This window comes from Ambystoma mexicanum, chromosome 6p (genome assembly GCF_040938575.1).
Source record: "Ambystoma mexicanum isolate Mex_15411 chromosome 6p, UKY_AmexF1_1, whole genome shotgun sequence".
Classification (NCBI taxonomy): Eukaryota; Metazoa; Chordata; class Amphibia; order Caudata; family Ambystomatidae; genus Ambystoma; species Ambystoma mexicanum.
This window is the reverse complement of record NC_090935.1, coordinates 53,946,579-53,965,671: the sequence shown is the minus strand read 5'-3', so window position 1 is coordinate 53,965,671 and position 19,093 is coordinate 53,946,579. Positions and strand designations below refer to the sequence as shown.

General features: G+C 47.1%; 1 protein-coding gene across 1 annotated transcript in view; it reads left to right on the top strand.

Annotated features, from left to right (window-relative positions):
* Positions 1–19,093, top strand: part of LOC138510659 (long-chain-fatty-acid--CoA ligase ACSBG2-like) — a 508,494-nt gene that overhangs the window by 466,237 nt on the left and 23,164 nt on the right. Inside the window, exon 10 of the mRNA XM_069626444.1 lies at positions 4,338–4,477. Coding sequence (XP_069482545.1) covers positions 4,338–4,477 — 140 coding nt within the window. The remainder of the gene's footprint in view (positions 1–4,337; positions 4,478–19,093) is intronic.

The following is a 19,093-nucleotide window of genomic DNA, read 5'->3' as shown; positions in this document are numbered from 1 at the left end:
GTACCATGATATCACAAGGGATAGAAATCGAGAACACAATCTGGCCATCATCTTGTTGGCCTTGAAACAAGTCTACATCTGTCACTTCCTCGAGAAGCACTATGGGGTCAATACACAACACTGTGCGCCACTCACACCCCTCAGAGTTAGTTACAATTACAGCAATCCATTTAGCTGACACCACCAGACTCTGCAAATCTAGGGACAATATTGTTCCTGCCACCAACTCAGGAGACACCACGGGTCGGAAAATGAAATCAGATGGCACTCACCAACAAACCTTTGCAATTTGGGGCACTGCCTCGAGAAGCACTGTTATGCCATACACAAACAGATCAGGCTCCATAGGAATACCACTGCCTCCCCTCCTCTCGCATGTATTATGAGCATCACTCTTATGGCACACATGCCTTGAGTAACGCACACTATCACCTGGTCTGTGAAGGAGATGATCATATTCAATTTACTTAATAGGTCATCCCCCATAAAGTTTATCGGTGAACTCTCTTTTTTTTCCCAAACATCTCGGTGAACTCTCTTAATACCACAGAGGAACATGCACCCTCTTTCCTCCTATTTTGTTGTCAAATTCTTTGGAATAGGGAACCATGGCGATAGCCCCAGAGAAGCTCTGCTTGTCTAGAGTTTCACCTGATGGCGGGAGGTTTCCTCACTGATGTATGATTTAGTGGCATCGGTGTGAACCATGAAAATGAATAGCTTGTTACCTATCTCAGTGCCCACCAAGGGTTTCTTGTCAGGGTGGACTGTCATGGACAGGACCAGGCATGCAAGAGTTCTCTGTGGGCTGTCCTAGTCTAAATATCTGTTGGTGCCAGGGAATATGAAGGGTTGTTTCCCACCACACTCACTCTGCAATAAGATATGATAGTGCCACTTAGCACTGCATTGTTTGTCTGCAAGTTATACCCATACATAGTGTTCTGTTGGGGCACCAATGGTTGTGTTACATGAGGCTGTTGCATTTGCACAGGGCCAGGGTGGTAGTTGAGTATAGGCATGCTTTATCTCGTAGGGTATGGACGTTGGCCTTGGGGGTTGCATCTAAGTTTGGCACTGGGGTAGTGGACAATAGTTATAAGGATTATATCCCAAACCCTGCATGCTCCTACACTCCCTTGTGAAATGTCCCCACTTTCCACAGCTCTAACGTTAAAAGGGTCCCAAACCTACTCCCTGAGGTCCCATGGGTCCCTGAGGTCCCATGTCCCCATATCCCCCTCTGAATCTGCCTTTTCCCTGACCTCTTTGCTGCCACTCCGGATAGGGTTGGGGCCGCCTCCCCACTGTCTGTGTCCTCCTCCTGGACAAAATGCAGCTATTCTGACGTACCTGTGTTCCTTCCTTCTTTACGTCCAACACTTCCCTTTTTTCTTGCTACTGCCACCCAATCAAACCCGTTTTTCACCCGCGGTCCCTACAAACATTCCACCTATGGCATGATCTCTGGAGTCTGCTTGTTCCCTGCTTGAAATTCAGTATTTCTTTTCTCTTTTGAATTTGTTTACCCTTATATTTAGCTGCTAAGAATGAGTCAATGTGATCTAGTATCCCTCTATTGTGAGTGTCCTGCTCTGACCAGGAGTGGGGCATCCCCCCTTGTGTCTCTACCACCCACTCCTTGTGATACTTCTCAATTTTATCACACACACACACACACACCCCTGCATTGCACACTCTCAAAACCACCTATCAACACCGGCCATCTCTGGCTGCCACCTTTTGCACAGAAATCATGATAAACTAAAACAACAAGCACTGCTTCCACTGAGCCCTCTAACTAAACAGAGCTCCTACTTTTTGCCTCCTTCTTACAAAACAAATGGTGCCATCATCTTCCCTCCCTCGGAAAGGCTCCATAACGTCTTGTTTTTCTGCCGTAAAAATCATCTTAATTTCTCCCAAAAATAATAAGAACAATAAAAGCTAAATCTCTCCACGTGGCTTCAACACCACTTGTCTTCACTTACACATACACCACTCCCCCACGCACACTACCCCTCACTGTTATCCCTTGCAAGGGGTGTACTCCCGTCTACATGTTCCTCCAAGCTCCTTCGTCAAGAGGTCCCAATAATGGCATGCACTCTCCCAGGAGCTGCGCCCTGCTCCAAAGAGCAGACATGAATTCTGTAAAAAGGCTCCTGCACACCTCTGCGGGTTGCAAGCTTGGGACCGGTCAGAGAAGTGACCTGGAAGCCTCTGTCATCGGGGGGCCACTGGGATCACATCAGGGTCACCAAATGTAGGGATATCCCCTTAGACGCTCACATAAAAAAAACCTCTTGCAAGGATAACAAGTTCATTTCTAAACAAAAGGAAAAATGAGCCAAAAAAGAACTCTGCTGCCGCTGAATGTTCTGCCAATGTCTGCATGAGTAACACATTATAAAGTTACACAGCGTCATCAGTGACATCATTACATACACCCACGTGGGCAATGTTGCCGTCGTCATAGGTCAGCAGGCGGCCAAATAGCAATTATTTTACAAACTAAAGAACACATCTATATCTATGAAACAGTGCAACTGGTACGAACAGGCAGGGGCCCAGGTGGAAAGTCGAAGTCACACGTCACATGCTTACAGGCAGGCCGGCACTTCTCGAAGGTCTCCTGCCCTTGTTTTGGGCTATGATTGTATCCTTCTTTTCAACTCGCAGCACAAATCATGTGACCTAGAAGTGAAGGCTGGAAGGCCCTGCTTTCTGATCATTTTGATCCATCAGGGGTCCAACAGGTTTTACGGTCAGTGGTCTGGGGTTGTCTGGTACATCGGAATTCAGGGGTCCTACAGCCAGGGCATGTGGGTGGTATAACTTAGGAGTAGGCCTGGTGGTGGTTGGAGGTCCATGCCCTCCTTCTCGCGGGATTGGATTGTACAAAGACGCTCAGCCTTCCTCCCATGGCCTTGCAGAGCAGATTCTTCCCAGGGTGCAAAGGTTGGCAACATTTTAGGACAGTTTATGGGTCTGTGTGGCTCTGGTCTTTCTCATCAGTGCCCGGGATACAACCTACTCCTTTGCTCATACTGTGCTACGTTTAAACTTTGTGTTCTGATATGGCTGCTGATGCCCAAGATGGCTTCTACTTCAGCATGTGTACTATGAAATAATGGAAGATGGGCTCCCAGCAGGTAGGTTGCATCAGAGCTTTATTGTCCTTCAGTCTGCTACACCTTCAGGGTCCAGACGACGGTAGGAAGGTAGGTAGACAAAGACAACATGTAGATAAGTAAGAACACTGGATTCCCACACCCATCATCCAGCCAGATTCTCTCTCAACTGCCACAACCGTAATCTTAGAACTTAGAGACATACACGTTCCACAAAGCCCAATCCCTATGACATCACACCATCTGGACACACTCACACACCGATGACTACATAATACACCTATAAAGCAAGTACTAATGTGTTACTGTAAAAAGCTTTTGCAGAGCACCCCCACCTCCCCGGTGTCCTAAACTACCCCTGGTGGCCTTTGCCTTATTCTAAAACGCTTAGGGTGCGGGAAGGGATCCACGTGATTACTGCAGATTGGGAAATTGCGAATCCAAAAAGATCGAATTGCTAAATCCCAACCCAGTGATCACTCTCCGCCATCCCCATAACCCCCTACTTACCTTTTTCGGGGGCAACCGCCGACTCTCCTGTACCCCTGAAACACTTGTGTATGGGCGCGTTATAAATGCCATATCATATTATATCATACCCTGTGTCGCCTGTTCCTTCCCACTAACGTGGGCGGAAGTTGGCGCTGCAGGGTGAGTTTTTTGTCCAATGTCGTGGAAGCTGGGGACAGCCCCTCAACCCCCGAAGCCCATAATGCCAAACAAAGGGTGCAGGGGACCCCCACTCACCTGTTCCGCATTATGGGCCTCATTGTTTTTGTCAATGCTGAATGCGCTACAAACGCACATTCATTTTTTTTTTTTTTTACAACCTTTTGGGGTAAACACGCAGGAAGATCGTGTCCCCTTCCCAACATTATCAAGTGGGTGTATACCAGAAACAGCCCCCACATTTAGACTCACACCATACATCAGGAGTGAACTACATCAGGAAAGGGCATAGGGGCTCAGCCTCGTTTACTGTCATGATGACTGTACTTGTTATACTCTATATGCAGTGATGGATGGTAATTATATTTATAGCTCTTTGCCGGGGCTCTTTGCATAGAATTTGTTTACATAATTATTATTGCCATGATGTGATGCACACATGCCAGATGTCGTTTAAAGGCAAAAGGATGGCTACGTTGGCATAGTTTATTATAAAGTGTATTGACTTAATGTGGTGTCTTTTTTCAATTGCAGAACTAGTCATCACAGCAGGAGGTGAAAATATTCCCCCGGTCCCTATTGAGGAGGCCCTGAAGAAGGAGGTGCCCATCATCAGTAACGCTGTGTTAATCGGCGACAAGAGGAAATTCCTGTCCATGCTGATCACTCTGAAGGTAAGTGTGAGAGGGTACATTCATACTGATCACTCTGAAGGTAAGTGCAAGAGGGTACATGCATACTGATCGCTCTGAAGGTAGGTGCGAGAGGGTACATACATACTGATCACTGTGAAGGTAAGTGCGAGAGGGTACATCCATACTGATCACTCTGAAGGTAGGTGGGAGAGGGCTCATCCATTCTGATCACCCTCAAGGTAGGTGGGAGAGAACTAATCCATTCTGATCATTCTGAAGGCAGGAGAGAGACGACTCATCTAAACTAATCACTCTGAAGGTAGGTGGAAGAGGGTTCATCCATGCTGATCACTCTGAAGGTAGGTGGGAGAGGTTTCAGCCATGCAATCAATCTGAAGGTAAGTTAGGTGGGAGAGGACTCAACCATGCTGATCACTCTGAAGGTAGGTGGGAAAGGACACATCCATTCTGATCACTCTGAAGGTAGGTGGAAGAGGACTCAGCTAAACGAATCACTCTGAAGGTAGGTGGAAGAGGGTTCATCCATGCTGATCACTCTGAAGGTAGGTGGGAGAGGTTCCAGCCATGCAATCAATCTGAAGGTAGGTGAGACAGGACTCATCCATTCTGATCACTCTGAAGGTAGGCGGGAGAGGACTCATTCATTCTGATCACTGTGAAGGTACGTGGAAGAGGACTTATCCATCCTGATCATGCTGAAGGTAGCTGCTAGAGGACTCATCCATTCTGATCACTCTGCATTCTGATCACTCTGAAGGTAAGTGCGAGATGGTACATCAATACTGATCACTCTGAAGGTAGTTGGGAGAGGACTCATCCATTGTGATCACTCTGAAGGTAGGTGGAAGAGGACTTATCCATTCTGATCACTCTGAAGGTAGATGAGAGAGGCTCATCCATTTTGATCACTCTGAAGGTAAGTGCGAGAGGGTACATCAATACTGATCACTCTGAAGGTAGTTGGGAGAGGCCTCATCCATTCTGATCACTCTGAAGGTAGGTGGAAGAGGACGTATCCATTCTGATCATGCTGAAGGTAGGTGGAAGAGGACCTATCCATTCTGATCACTCTGAAGGTAGGTGGGAGAGGACCGTCCACTCTAATCTATCTGTAGAAGAGAGGGCAGAGCTCATCTATGCATTCACTCTGAAGGTAAATGGGAGATTGCTCATCCGATCTCATCACTCTGAAGGTAGGTGGGAGAGGCTTGTCCATTCTGATCACTCTGAAGGTAGGTGGGAGAGGCTCATCCATTCTGATCACCCTGAAGGTAGGTGGGAGGGGACTCATCCTTTCCGATCACTCTGAAGGTACGTGGGAGGGGACTCATCCATCCTCATCACTCTGAATGTAGGTGGGAGAGGACTCATTCATTATGATCACTCTGAAGATAAGTGACAAAGGGTTTATCCATTCTGATCACTCTGAAGGTAGGTTGGAGAGGGCTCATCCATCCCGATCACTATGAAGGTAGGTAGGTGAGGGCTCATCCATCCTCATCACTCTGAAGGCAGGTGGGAGAGGACTCATCCATTCTAAGCACTCTGAAAGTAGGTGGGAGAGGGCGCATTCATGCTGATCACTATGAAGGTAGGTAGGAGAGGACTGATCCATCGTCATCACTCTGAATGTAGGTGGGAGCGGGCTCATCCATTCTCATCACTCTGAAAGTAGGTTGGAGATGGATCATCCATTCTGATCCCTCTGAAGGTAGGTGGGGGATGGCTCATCCATTCCGATCACTCTGAAGGTAGGTGGGAGAGGACCGTCCATGCTAATCTATCTGTAGAAGAGAGGGGAGAGCTCATTTATGCATTCACTGTGAAAGTAGTTGTGAGATCGCTCATCCGTGCATATCATTCTGAAGGTGAGTGGAGACATATAAGCCAGGCCCATCAATCTGAAGAAAATGGGGGAAGCCTCATTCCGGCTGCTCAGTCTGAAGGTAAGTCGGAGTGGGCACATCCGGCCTAATCTTTCTGGAGAAGAGCATTGACAGCTGATGCACAATGATCACTCTGAAGGTAATTCAGGGAGTTCTCAGGGATGTCTCATCCATGCTCGAAATCTGAAGTAGAGAGGGAAGAATTCACCCATGCTGATCACCTAATGTACAGTAGAGGGTATTATCCCATTTACTATGCTAGACGGTATATGACAGTGGGTCTCATTTTAAGTCTGCCGGTCCAGAATAAGGCTGCTGGTAGCAACGTACCGGCACCCTTTCCGGACCGGCAGACTACAACAGGTCTGACATGCTGGACGCAACAGCCCCCGAAAGCACAGTTGTCAAGGAAGAACCACCACCGTTAGCAACGGTGCCGGTGTTCCGAGTCCCCATTTCTATGGGGTCCTATGGGACTCCACAGAAATGGGTACTAACATTCTCTGCCGCCCGATACCCCGGGCTGCTGGGACTTGTAATATCCCAGTGGCACCGGGATATCAGGTGGGGGAAACAGTGTTTCAGTCCGGCGGCAAACCCGCTTGTAGCACCGGCGGGTTACTGCCATACTTATAATGAGGCCCAGTGTCATACTTTGGAGGATGAGGATGAGGGGAACTGTTCTGGGTGCAAACTGCAAAAGTATGCCGGTTGTCAGCATTGCATAAATTTGTCTCTTAGGATTGAACTGGACAGAACAGTGGCACCTTGGTTGTGGCTGGGAAAGTTAGGATACCCAAATATTTGCCTTGGGAAGAGATGTATCTTAAGCGGACGTTGAAAAGTATGGTAATTGGACTGAGTTCTTAGAGTACCATGCATAGTGTGCAGGAGCAATAAAAAAGAAATAATGCAATGCAACCTTGGTACAGATAATGCAACAGCCCCAAAAGAACTTTTTTGGGAGGGAATTATGACTCCATGGAATGGGTTTGCTGCAATCTGTGCCGGTGATTGCAGCAATTATATGCCGGTAGGGGAATTCATTACCGACAGGTCAGGCCTGCTGGTGGAGTCGAGCACCTACTGACAAACTTGGAGCTTGGCGGTCCAGTAAAAATGCTGGTATTACCGGCATTTTCTCTGACATTTTTACCGGACCGGCACACTCGTAATGCGCCTCTATGTCAGGTTTATAATTCGGCAAGTAGAATAGTGATTGGGTCAGTTCATTCCAAGCCAAGAAAATGTGGCAAATATCTTCGTTGCTTTCCTGCTTATACCTGTAGCATACTTTGGTTTCAGCTGGTGACGATGTCTTCAGATGATCCACTCAGGGCCACCAGTCTCTTTCCAGGCGACTGCAATTCTTCGTTTAGCTAAGATACATGCCAGATCCGTGAATTTAGTTGTGTTCCTCATTTTTCAACCTTGGGTATGATCCTAGCAGGCATGTCTCGGTTGACCATCTTAGAGATCCCCAGGTCAACTACCTTCTGACATACCGCTCCTCAAATATGTATATAACGGGACACTCCCAAAATTCATGCATCAAATCTGCCTTCACATGGTTACACCTGTGGCAGCTGGGAAATCTGGACATTCTGTGAGAGGTCAAGTATGTCCTGTGAAGGGAGGTGGCACAGTTGTGCATGCTGCAAGATGGCAACATCTTCGGAGTGCCCCAGCTACTGGCATGAATATCCTTCGATTTCGATCCTGATATTCCAGCGACCAGGATAGTGAGACTGCAGGCTGTATCCCTGAGGAATCGCCCACGAGAGGGTCCGGCCCAGTTCACGAATAGGGTTGGAGGAGGAGAGAAGCAGCGCTGATTGTGTTGGCTCTATCTGGATGAGGGTGCTGATGAAGGCTGCTGGGGGAGGAGCTGAGACTCGAGCTCGGGCGCCCTGAGATTCTGAGCACAGCCAGCAGCAGTCCACATGCAGAACTGGGAACCCGGAGCACCTGTCCGTGTGGATCCTGATCGACTCAGAGTTCCCAGAGCAGAGGCTTAGTTACCGGAAATGGCTCTCTGGTGCCTCTGGTGAGGGAAGGTCAGCACCGGGATTCGGTGTGTCCCCCTGGACCTCCACGGCCCCATGAGGTGAGGTGCCATGGATGTATATGGGGAGCGGGATCTCCTGCTCCAAGTGCATAATGGGGGTGCCTGTGATGCAGCACATGGCCCCGAAGGACTCCAGACAGACATCACTGGCCCTGCACCACTGTGGTGTGCTCAATTACTCTGTGGGACCTCCCCTTGGCACCCGACTGGTGGGTGCTCTGAGCTAGAGAAGGTTTGGTCTCCGGGAAAGAAGAAGTGGAGGACAGATGGCCATGTCCACAAGGTCCAGGTACCACGTTCTCCTGGCCTAGTCTTGGAAAATCAGAATCATGGTTGCTCTGTACCTCTTCAACCCCCTGATCAGTTGAGGAATGACGTAAATCGGTGGGAACGCATACAGGAACTGGAAGTTCCAGTCCACCACCAATGCATCCCCCAGTGCTCCTCTCAGGGGAAATTCCCTGTAGCAGAAAGGTTTGCACTTACTGTTCACACTGCACGCAAACAGATCCCCTACGGGGTTCCCTAGAGGATGGAGATATCTTGGAGTACTTCCTAGCTCAGATCCCTCTAGTGAGATACCGAGCCCTGCTCAGGGCGTCTGCCGCTGCATTCTCCTTCCCATTGCCAATTGGGAGATCTTGTTCTATAACGCCCAGAACCAGGGCTGCATCGCCTCCCTGCACAGGGAGAGTGACCCTACACCACCTCTCTTGTTTATGTAGTGAATGGCCACTGTTTTGTCCATCATGTTCAGAACAGTCGTCCCCTGTATGGTGAGCAAAAAGGCCATCAGCGCCCGTCTGATCGCCCTCAGCTCCAACAGGTCTATGTGAAGTAGGAAGTCTAGAGCTGGCAGGTATTGGGCATTCTGAAATTTGGTGACCATCTGCAGGATGTGTAGAGCTTCCTCCTCGAGAGGAAAACCTTGCCCGAGGGAGAATCTAGGACCGCTCCAATAAATTGGAGCATTTGAGAAGGTGTCAGCTGAGGCTTCTTTAAATTGATGGAAAAGCCAAGCTTGTGGAGGAGGTGGCAGGTGCAATTGAGATGACCCAGGGCTTGATCCGGAGACCATGCCCTGATCAACAAATTGTCAAGGTAGGGAAAGACGTGAATCCTGCCTTACCTGAGACTGGCCACCACCACCACCAACAGCTTGGTAAAGACCCTTTGGGTGAAGGTAAGCACGAGAGGCAGAACTCGAAACTGGTAGTGAGTGTTGCTTATGATGAACCTGAGGTACTTCCTGTTCTTTGGATGGCACATGGAAGTAAGCGTCCTGTAGGTCGAGTGACACCAACAAATCCTGAATCTCTAGGGCCTGGAGGATCTGCAAGAATGTTACCATCTTCAATGTGTCCTTCCTGAGGAACTTGGTCAAGCATCTCAGGTCTAAGATGGGTCACAGACCTCTGTCCTTCTTTGGGACCAGGAAACAGTGGCAGTACCACCCCTCTGTTCCTTTCCTGTACAGGTACCATCTCTGGTGCCCTTCTGCATAAGAGAGGAAACCTCTTGAAGGAGCAGTTGGTCTGGAACAGGATCTGGTCTGGCCAGAGGGGTGCAATCTGGAGGGTGCTTTAAAATGGGAGGCAATAACCCTGGAAGACTAGCAGAAGTACCCATGCATCCAAAGTAATGGCACACAGTTCTTGCGAATGGTGTGACAGACACCCCCGTACCGGCATATTGTGGCAGAAGTCCTTAAAGAGGTTTTGTGGCTGGAGCCGCACTGGAGGGGACTGACACAGAGGTGTTCTGTGTTTTACCTCCTCTACCTCTGGAAGGTCAAGAGAAACGTCTTTGACCTTGACGCCCAGCGTGCTGTTTACCTTTTTGGCCATACTTGTAATAACAAAAAGGTTTACACTTCCGTTGAGTGAAAGGTTAAGCAGGTTGCCTTATCACCGCACCTAAGGACTTCATCACAGCCGTGGACGTCTGCAATTTTTAGAATCTGTCAATTGCCTTTTAACTAAAGACATGTATGCTGTCAAAGGACATGTGTTTGACTGCCTCAGCTATAACAGAACATAGGGTATGTGTATACTTAGACAGTGCACATGAAGCATTACCTGCTTTAAGGGCCATACTTCCAGAGGCATAACCTTTTTTGCTAAAGCATCATTGTTAGGGTTAATTCTCTGTTTGGGCTGAATTTCCTAACCTACTGAGTCCCCGAGCAGCTTTGCTGGATTTTTGGAGTTTGTTTTTTTTTCTCCTGACTCTTTTCCTCACACTCTTGAACATGATTTGAGGGGTTCCTTTGAATGTTAATGTGTTTTATGGGCTATGGGGTCTTTTACTCCATAGGGTCTCATGTGTTTTTACTATGTGTGTTACACAGCACCCTCAGTGCAGTGACACAGGGGTGTCATAGTGACACCCCACCATGGACTCCATACCCTGGGACTGACTACTGTCTCCCAGGGCCTGTAAAATCACCATTGGCTTTACTAGTCCCAAATTATGAACAGAAACCAGTACAAACCATCATATTGTGGACGTACTGGTCGGGGCAATTCGATTGCCCCGGGGTCTGTTATTCGAGGGGGTACGTCTCCAACCCCCCTGATCGAGTTTTGGCTGGTGGCAGTGGATACTACTTTTTATATTCGACTGCGAATATTTCTCTATGGGATTTTCCCATTGTTCGAGGCTACCAACTTTATTTAATTCCAATAGCCTCGAACATACCACCGGGTTATTTATTTAATATTAATTCACCGGTTGGTATTTTTTGCCAGAACTCGATTCTAAAATGGCGTTTGTGTTCTCTTCTGTGACTCCAACCCAAGTCGAGCACTTTGTTCCACTTTTTGGCGGGCTTCTCCACAGAAGCCTCCAAAAGTGGTGCCACTCTGTCTGGGTACCACAGGGAGTGTGGGAGGGGGTTTAGGCACCCTGGACTGAGTTGCCTTGGCAACTCAAGTGGCATTCTTGTGTGAGTGGCCCAAGTGGTGAGCCGGCCGGCTCACCACTTAGCATGTTTGATTGACAGCTAGGCTGAATGAATGGGGGTTTCTTGCATAAAAGCAGGGCTTTTGGGACTGGAACTTCAGAAGTCGCCACAGGACCTGAATATCCGAAGAGGGAGTAGCTGAGCCGACCTGCAACGACGACACCACCCGTGGAGCCCTGCTGAACTGTCTCACCACTTCCCGACGACAGAGGAGATCTTCTTGCTGGAGAGTCTCTTCCTCTTGAGCTGGTGGGGACAACCCGTTTGCTTTCCTTTTCGCCTAACAGGACGTCTAGTGGTCGAATAGCCCATGCCAAGCACCCCGGCAACCGGATAGCCACTTACCACTGAACCGCGAATAAAAGGACCGCTCCTTTGAATCGAGAAACTCCGCGGCTGGTTTCTTCCCTGGCAGTACAACAACCTTCTGCTTTCCTCCCCGACGAGATCTTCTCTTCTGCCGGACGAAGCACCGACTGACAAACGCTGCCAGGAACAACTGCCCCGCTGGAGTGTTCTCACCATTTCAAGGTACTGTGTCCGCTTGGCCTCCCTTTCTATAGATTGCTACAAGGTGACAGTAAATCCTTAACCTTCTAGACTGGGCTGGTCTCTTGACCATCTAACTGGTCCCTTTCTTTTGGTCCAACTCCTTTCTGAACCTTTTCGAGACTTTTGTGCACTTTTCAACCGTGTGACCTTGGACACATTTCATTATGATCCTCTTAAAGTGGATCCGGCTTTCCGAAACTCTAACTTCACGGTTTTATTCTGCCTTCCTCTCTTGCTGTGTTCTTTTGAAAGTGTTGGGATCTGTTTCAATTTATGCTCTGCCTTTCTCTCCCTTTTAACCGAATTATTAGAGTGCCATCTGCGTTAAGCGCTCACCGCTGTCTGAAAATAAGTGGTGCTTTACTTAAGACTTGTCTAATATTCTGCAAAGGGAGTGTATATACTTTAGTAACTGTGTTTTTGAAATTGCTTGATATTAGTGCCAGTGTGTTTTTATAGATGTGTTTTAAATAAATAATTATATATCTTGTACACTAAAGCTCTGGTCAGTGTTTGATTGCTTTACTGTGTTTACCTGCCCTATTGTGTATGCTCTGTATACTGCCTAACTCTTCTTGAGAGAAGTCTGACTGCTCAGCCACAGCTACCAGGTAAATCTGGGTGGTGCAGACTGCTACCAATTGGGTTTACTGCGAACACATGTGGTCTTAAACTTTTTGCAGTGGTCCCTAAGGGAACTGCACAGGTTTCTGCCTAGCAATCATATCACTTGTCATCCCTGGCAGGGGGATAAAAATGGATATGTGCTAGCATTGTTACCCACAGTCGCAGCCTGTACTACCAGACTATTGTGTGCTGGTTGTCTGTTGAGGAATTCTGGATCAGAAAAGTCTGGTCTGTATTTCTTGGTAAAATTATTGTGGACTGCTGGCCCCGAGCAAGGAGTCTTTCATAGCTCTATGAGGGGATTTTTTATAACACTATGCAGGGGAAGAATGGGTTCAACGGTTTTGCCCTTGTCTAACATGTCAGTCAGGTTATGTTCTGTTATTTCACCAGGTGGAGGACCCCAACCTAAGGCATCCGTTACCTTAGACATCATTCACCTCAAAAAAGCCGTTTCTCCTCATTCTGGCAGTCTTCAGGATGTTGAGGAAGGCCCATGGGTTCAAACCCAACGGGAAACGGGTCGTCATCCTCATCAAAATTCTCCTGAAAAGAGGACATCAAATTCCTCCTCGATATTGCAGTAAATTTACTTGAGGGGTCTTTTTTAACATGACGGCGCTGATGGAGCCAATGGAGCCTCGAAGAACGCATCAGCTGCAATGGTGTCAGTGGCTTTGACAGTCCTCTAATCAAGGGTTTCACTGGTCTTGGGCTCTTTGGCACACAAGTCCCTGCCAGCCTTTTCGAGCGCAGTGGGCTCGATAGTCTTCTTGCCGGAGGAAGAGAGTAGGGGTGGACCGGACCCGCTTTCTGGAAGTCCTGCATCATCTTGATGCAAAACTCTTTCCACTTTTTCTCTGAGGCGGATTTAGACGGAAAACGTGCCAGTCTCTCGAGAGGATGAGTCTGTTGATGAATGCTTCCTCCTTCTCTTCTTCTTCTTCAACGAGGTAGAAGAATGACAGGAGTCGCTTCTCTAGTGACATCTTTTACGTGTTTAACAGTTTTTTCTCTTTCTCTGCGATTTATCGTCCTCTAAGCACTGATCGTCAGGTCGGTTCTTTGAAGGTGCCATACTTGAAGACTTCAAAGACGAGCGACCCAGGGCCAATTGGAGGCTCTCTCCTTTAAGGCTGCAGGTGGCATAACATGACATGAGACACAATCTGCCACACCGTGGTCGGTACCGAGGCACCAAAGTCAAACTCTGTGAGGATCGGTCAGTGACATTTCTGCGCCGCGATCACTGCATATTTTTAAACCAGAGGGTTTCGGAGTAGACATGTTGAAAGAATCTACTAAAATTCAAAGTAATTTTTTAAGGAAATAACTGCATCAGAGGATTTTCTGCGCGATGTTCCAGAGTAGCATGCTGGGCATGCGGAAAAAAGGAACTGAGTTCACAGAGCGCCAATCGCGCTATGTGTACCTCACGTCTGGTCATGAAGACGACTCAATGGCCACTGACACCAGTACTTATGACACCCCCTGTAGAGATAACGTTTTTCTAGATGAGGTATTTGTGGAATACGCAATCCATTCCAAATTGTGTTTAAGGAGGCATGCTGTGAAGTAGACTGGTATCCTCCATTTATTCTCGAGTTCTTGTTGGATGAATTCCAAATAGGATTGGCTATATTGCCTCTGAAGGGTCTGTGGTGGCCATTAAGGCATGTAGGATTTCTCTTGGTCGTTTGTCAATGTTGGTTCCATGGAAGCTCCATTTGGTTAATCGTAAATATGATCATGTTTTAATGGCCTTCGGTGGTGGTTTAAAGGCCATGAGGTCATCAGTTGCTTTGGTAAGTAAGTGGATGGGGCTGATGATTATGGCCTTAGAGTATTTGCAAAAAATAGTTACTTCCTATTGTGCAAGGTATGTTAACCAGGAGTATACCCGCGTCATGAACGCGGAGGCATGGACGTTCCATTGATGGATGTCTGCATGGACACAACTTGGGAGTCCAAGCCTACTTTTATCTCACCATCATTACTTTATTCAGAATGTAAGAGAAAGCATTGCATTAAGTGTGCAAATATATAGTCATCCCTCATTACTAAGTGTGAGTTGATTTAATGAGAGGATCCAATGTGAGTTCGCCAAACTCCAAATCGTTCAAAACAATGCGTTTAGAGCCGCCACCGGCCTCACGCGTAAAGAACACATTTCAGTACTTAGAAGACAGGTCCACTGGCTCCCAGTCAAGGAGAGGATCACATTCAAAGCCCTGTCTCTGACTCACAAGTGCCTTCACGACCTTGCCCCCCCCTACTTGTCATGCAGAATCACCAAACCCGCCTCTCTCAGACCTTCCAGATCCCTTTACCCCAACCTCCTAGCTGTCCCTAGAACCCGCAAGGCCCGAGCAGGCGGCTCCAGCTTCCCTGCAGTCGCCCCCCGACTCTGGAACTCCTTACCACCCCACATCAGATCCATTCAATCCCACTCTGCCTTTCGTAAAGCCATCAAAACTAACCTCTTTGTCTGACTTCAACCTGGACTTTAGGACTATCTGCACCTGCATGTACTCTGTGCTACGTTGTAAACACTATCTCTGAACTTTTCTGTAACAAGTAAAACTGGGCGGCTTCTTTGTAACCCTTAATCAAGCCTTCTTAAATTCTGACATAGCGCCTCGATGCCTGCGGGCTGCCGTGCGCTCTACAAATTTAAATAAATAAATAAATAAAATACTGTCCTTTGATCTGCTCTGCATTACTGATAGGTAAATACGTTTTGTTTTTGGATTTAAAAGTAAGCTCTTTTATATTTACATACTGTGTTTTTTCATTCAAGCACGGCGCAATGTATTAGTTAGATCCTCATCTAGCGAGGAATGTGACAAGGGCCAGAGTTCTATGGGTAAAGCCTAGATTAAGTATGCCAAGCCTTATTATACTGACCCGTCCCCCCTCACAGAACTCATGAGGCTCCCGCCCTCCCTCTGGGTGTCACCCCTTGCCTGAAATTGTTTAGGGTAAGGCAGGGGGCATGCTGTCACTGCCCCTCAAACCGCAGGGTACGGAGCAAAAGGACGGGCTTTCGATGCCATGCTGGAGAACAGCATTTGGAGGGTGTAAAGTTTCTGTGGGAGTGGCACGTCCTCGTCTAGTAGCAGGCGGCCTCGTAAAATGAGGGTTACCATGTGTAATGTAGGCAGCAGTCTACAGAATCTTGCTCTCTGCTAGCCTCCTGCATGTGCATATTCAGAGGGAGCCAAGCTTTTTCATCAATCATGACATGTGTATCCTCCTTGAATCACAGTTCCAACAGTAGCCATTTTTTAAGAGGCAGTGGAGCACTTTAAGCAGGGTAGGAGCTTTGTGAAACATGCCTTTAAAAGCATGCTTTGTTGCCCTGTTGCTTGGTAAATGAATGTGCTTAATTTTGCTTTCATTGCTGTGAACGGAAACAGTCAGTAATTGAAGATAAATGGTGCCCTCCTCTTTCTCCATGGCTGTGCCAGGATAGCTGCCCATAGCTGTAGCTCCCTATTGGGGCACTACAGTTCCCGGGCATCATGGGCACAGAGGATGAGCATTGCGGCTTCTGTGTTACAGCGCACCTCTGTCATACGCTGTTGTTAGGAGACGGCTAAGACTGGACTGAAGCCTTTTCTCTGCTGTTGCAGCTTGAACTGCGGTCAGATGTTAGGCTCCTTAATGTTACCATCACTGAGGATGAGCACCACTTCCAAGTTACACCATGGTCACACCTGGACCATGGTATAACTATGTCTACTTAGTATTATCTTTAAAAAAGAAATCATTGCATAGTTCTTCAAATATAAATCAATTACACCCTCCATTTCCTGTCTTTCTCTAGTACAATAACCCCAAACCTGAACGAGAGAAGTGCAAATTACATGCATTGTTGCTGCTATTAATAAAACATTCTACTGCAGGACCACTAGAGCACTAACCATCATAAAATTGAGCTAGTGCCCTAGGCTAGCAGTTCACAGCAATATGTGGGGCGGGGAGGGTCTAGTAGGGGATTGATGCATTTGATCCTCAGGGCACTATCTGTAGATAGAAATGTCTTTCTGCTCTCAAAGAGCGGCCGCTCAGTGAGGCTTGGCACCAACTGTTCTCATGATGCAAACAAGTACTTCCTTATATGTCTCGTTCTAAGGGCGCGCCCCTAAGAAAAGCATGCATACTGTTGGTCCGTGGAATCTTCAGAACAGGCAATGATCCATGATAATTGCCTTTTCTCTCTGAATTGTTTCTTGGAAGGAAGCTAAACAAGTTCCTGTTTTAAAGTCTTTCAGGGTGAATTGATTATAAGAGATTACATCCACACTTGTGCACTGAAGATGCCTCCACAAATAACCGATCACTACGTCCCTGCGCGCTTTCCTCCTAAAATCAATAAAGCTGTTCAAGGTGATTTGGAGAGTGGCAGAGAAACTGTCTCTCTTCCCTGGTGGAGAGATCTGGGGGTTATGATGCCAGCGATTCTCTGAGATCTTAGTGGTCTGCATATTCTGTTTATGGGGCATCCCTTTTTTCAACCTGTATTAATGTTTAATGAATAATAGTAGTACTTCATCCCAAATCCCTCTATGTCTGTAATGAAAGCTGTTATTATCCAATTTAACAGTACTCAATTTAGCGGGCTTGGAAGTATGACGTGCGGAGCAATCCCTGATGGGATTTGGACATGGGACGTGCATGCTGTCCCCCCGCATGAGCTTCCCACCTGGACTGCAAGCCGTTTATAACAATCTCTGTTTGATTTTTCCTAAAAGAGTTATCATCACCAGCTGCATTCCATTGGCTGGCTGGTGGGCGTAGGTGTAGTTAAATGAGTCAAATATGTTCATACAGGTTCTCGATCACGCCCCCTGCTGCGCTTTGGAGAACACCAATCTCCCAGGTAACTCGCAGCAGCACTACATGCCTCCAACACCTTGAGGTAACCGCCGGATCTGCAAATGTCTCATTGATCACAGTCCCATATATCATAAGAAAAGGAAAAGCATGACATTCCAAGATACCTTAACAAATAACGAATATTTCCCCTTGTCCATTATTCAATGTTGAAAGAATTGCATAAAAGACAACTTTTTAGTGTGTCGCGCGAGAGCGGGTAGGACTTTGCACAGGCCACCGAGGATCCTGAAATCCAACGCCAGGAATACACACAGAAAGGAATGACCTGGGCTACAGCAGGGCTATGCCTCTGTTGCTACTATTCTGATACTGGGTTCCTAATACATACATCTACACAGTAGTAGCCACTAACCTGACAATGAGCCTTACCCCTCTTTTCCCTGCCTTAATCGGAATACTCACTTGGAAGCGAAAGGGTGTGGCCTAGCACCGTGGAGTCACAGTTTAAGGTGGACTGCAGCTGACGGGCTGTTAGGCGGGAAACAAAGAGCTTTCCACCAGAACTTGCCCTCCGTTCTGCCACCTTAACAATTAGTCCTTGCCAAGACAGTGATCCCTATATAAAGAAGAACCACGTATGTATCTTAGCTTTATACATATGGAGGAGTGGTTTAACTAGGTCCCAGCCAATACCATTATCGCTCACCTTAGTAGATGACCAATAAGGCTGATCTTGGTTCTATCCTGTCCTGCAATACAAGTATTCCAACTGGGACGCCAATTGATCCTCTAGTCCAGATAATTAAAGCTGTAAACCTGCTCACGTGGACACTGAATGCATCCATCAAAGGCAACTTGCATACGAAAAATAACAAACATTGGCAAAGCCAATAGTGCAGGCCACATCCTTTGTCCCGAAGAGTTTAGAAAATCAAATCTTAGTTTCTACATTTAAAAAAAGCCAGATCGATTTCTTTGCCAATACTTGTCCCTAAACTAATTCAGCTGACTCCAGACTTGAATGCAAACGTCACTTAAAAGCTGAAGGAGATCTGTTAAGATCTGGTGCGATGCCATGATCTAACAATGTCTGAGTGCAATGTCTTGATGTCGAGAGTTAATTCAGACCCCGTATCTCCAGGCGAGGTTGGGCTTCCAAGTGAGCCTGTTTTTGGTGGAAAGCGTCTTACTCCGAAACTGTGGGCATCCAAGAATTGCTGCCATTGGGCCGCAGTTCACCATGTGCCTTGTGCCCTTTGCGGGCTCCTCTGCAAGAGCAAAGATCATAGCTTCTGTCACAGATGTACAGATCTCCCTGCATGCATCAGACTTCACTCTGTCTCCCCATCCTGTCAGTCAATGTATGTTTCTTTTGAACTTAACATGCATACAATAGTAGCACACACAGAAATAATTTTAAGAAATACACTAAATGCAATATAAGTAGCAATTTCACAACCATCTTTTGAATAAATATATATTGGCATATTATTAACTGAAAGTTGGACACACAAGGAAAGGGACATTGTGACAGGATTACATTACTGAACTTTCTAAAAAAGACTATCTATAATAGGACCGAATATCGAACACATTTTGAACATATATGTTCTAGGATGACAGTCCAGATACCAAGTAAATAGGATGTGCCCGACTGACTGTTAAATCAGGAATCAAATGCAGTTATAAGGACG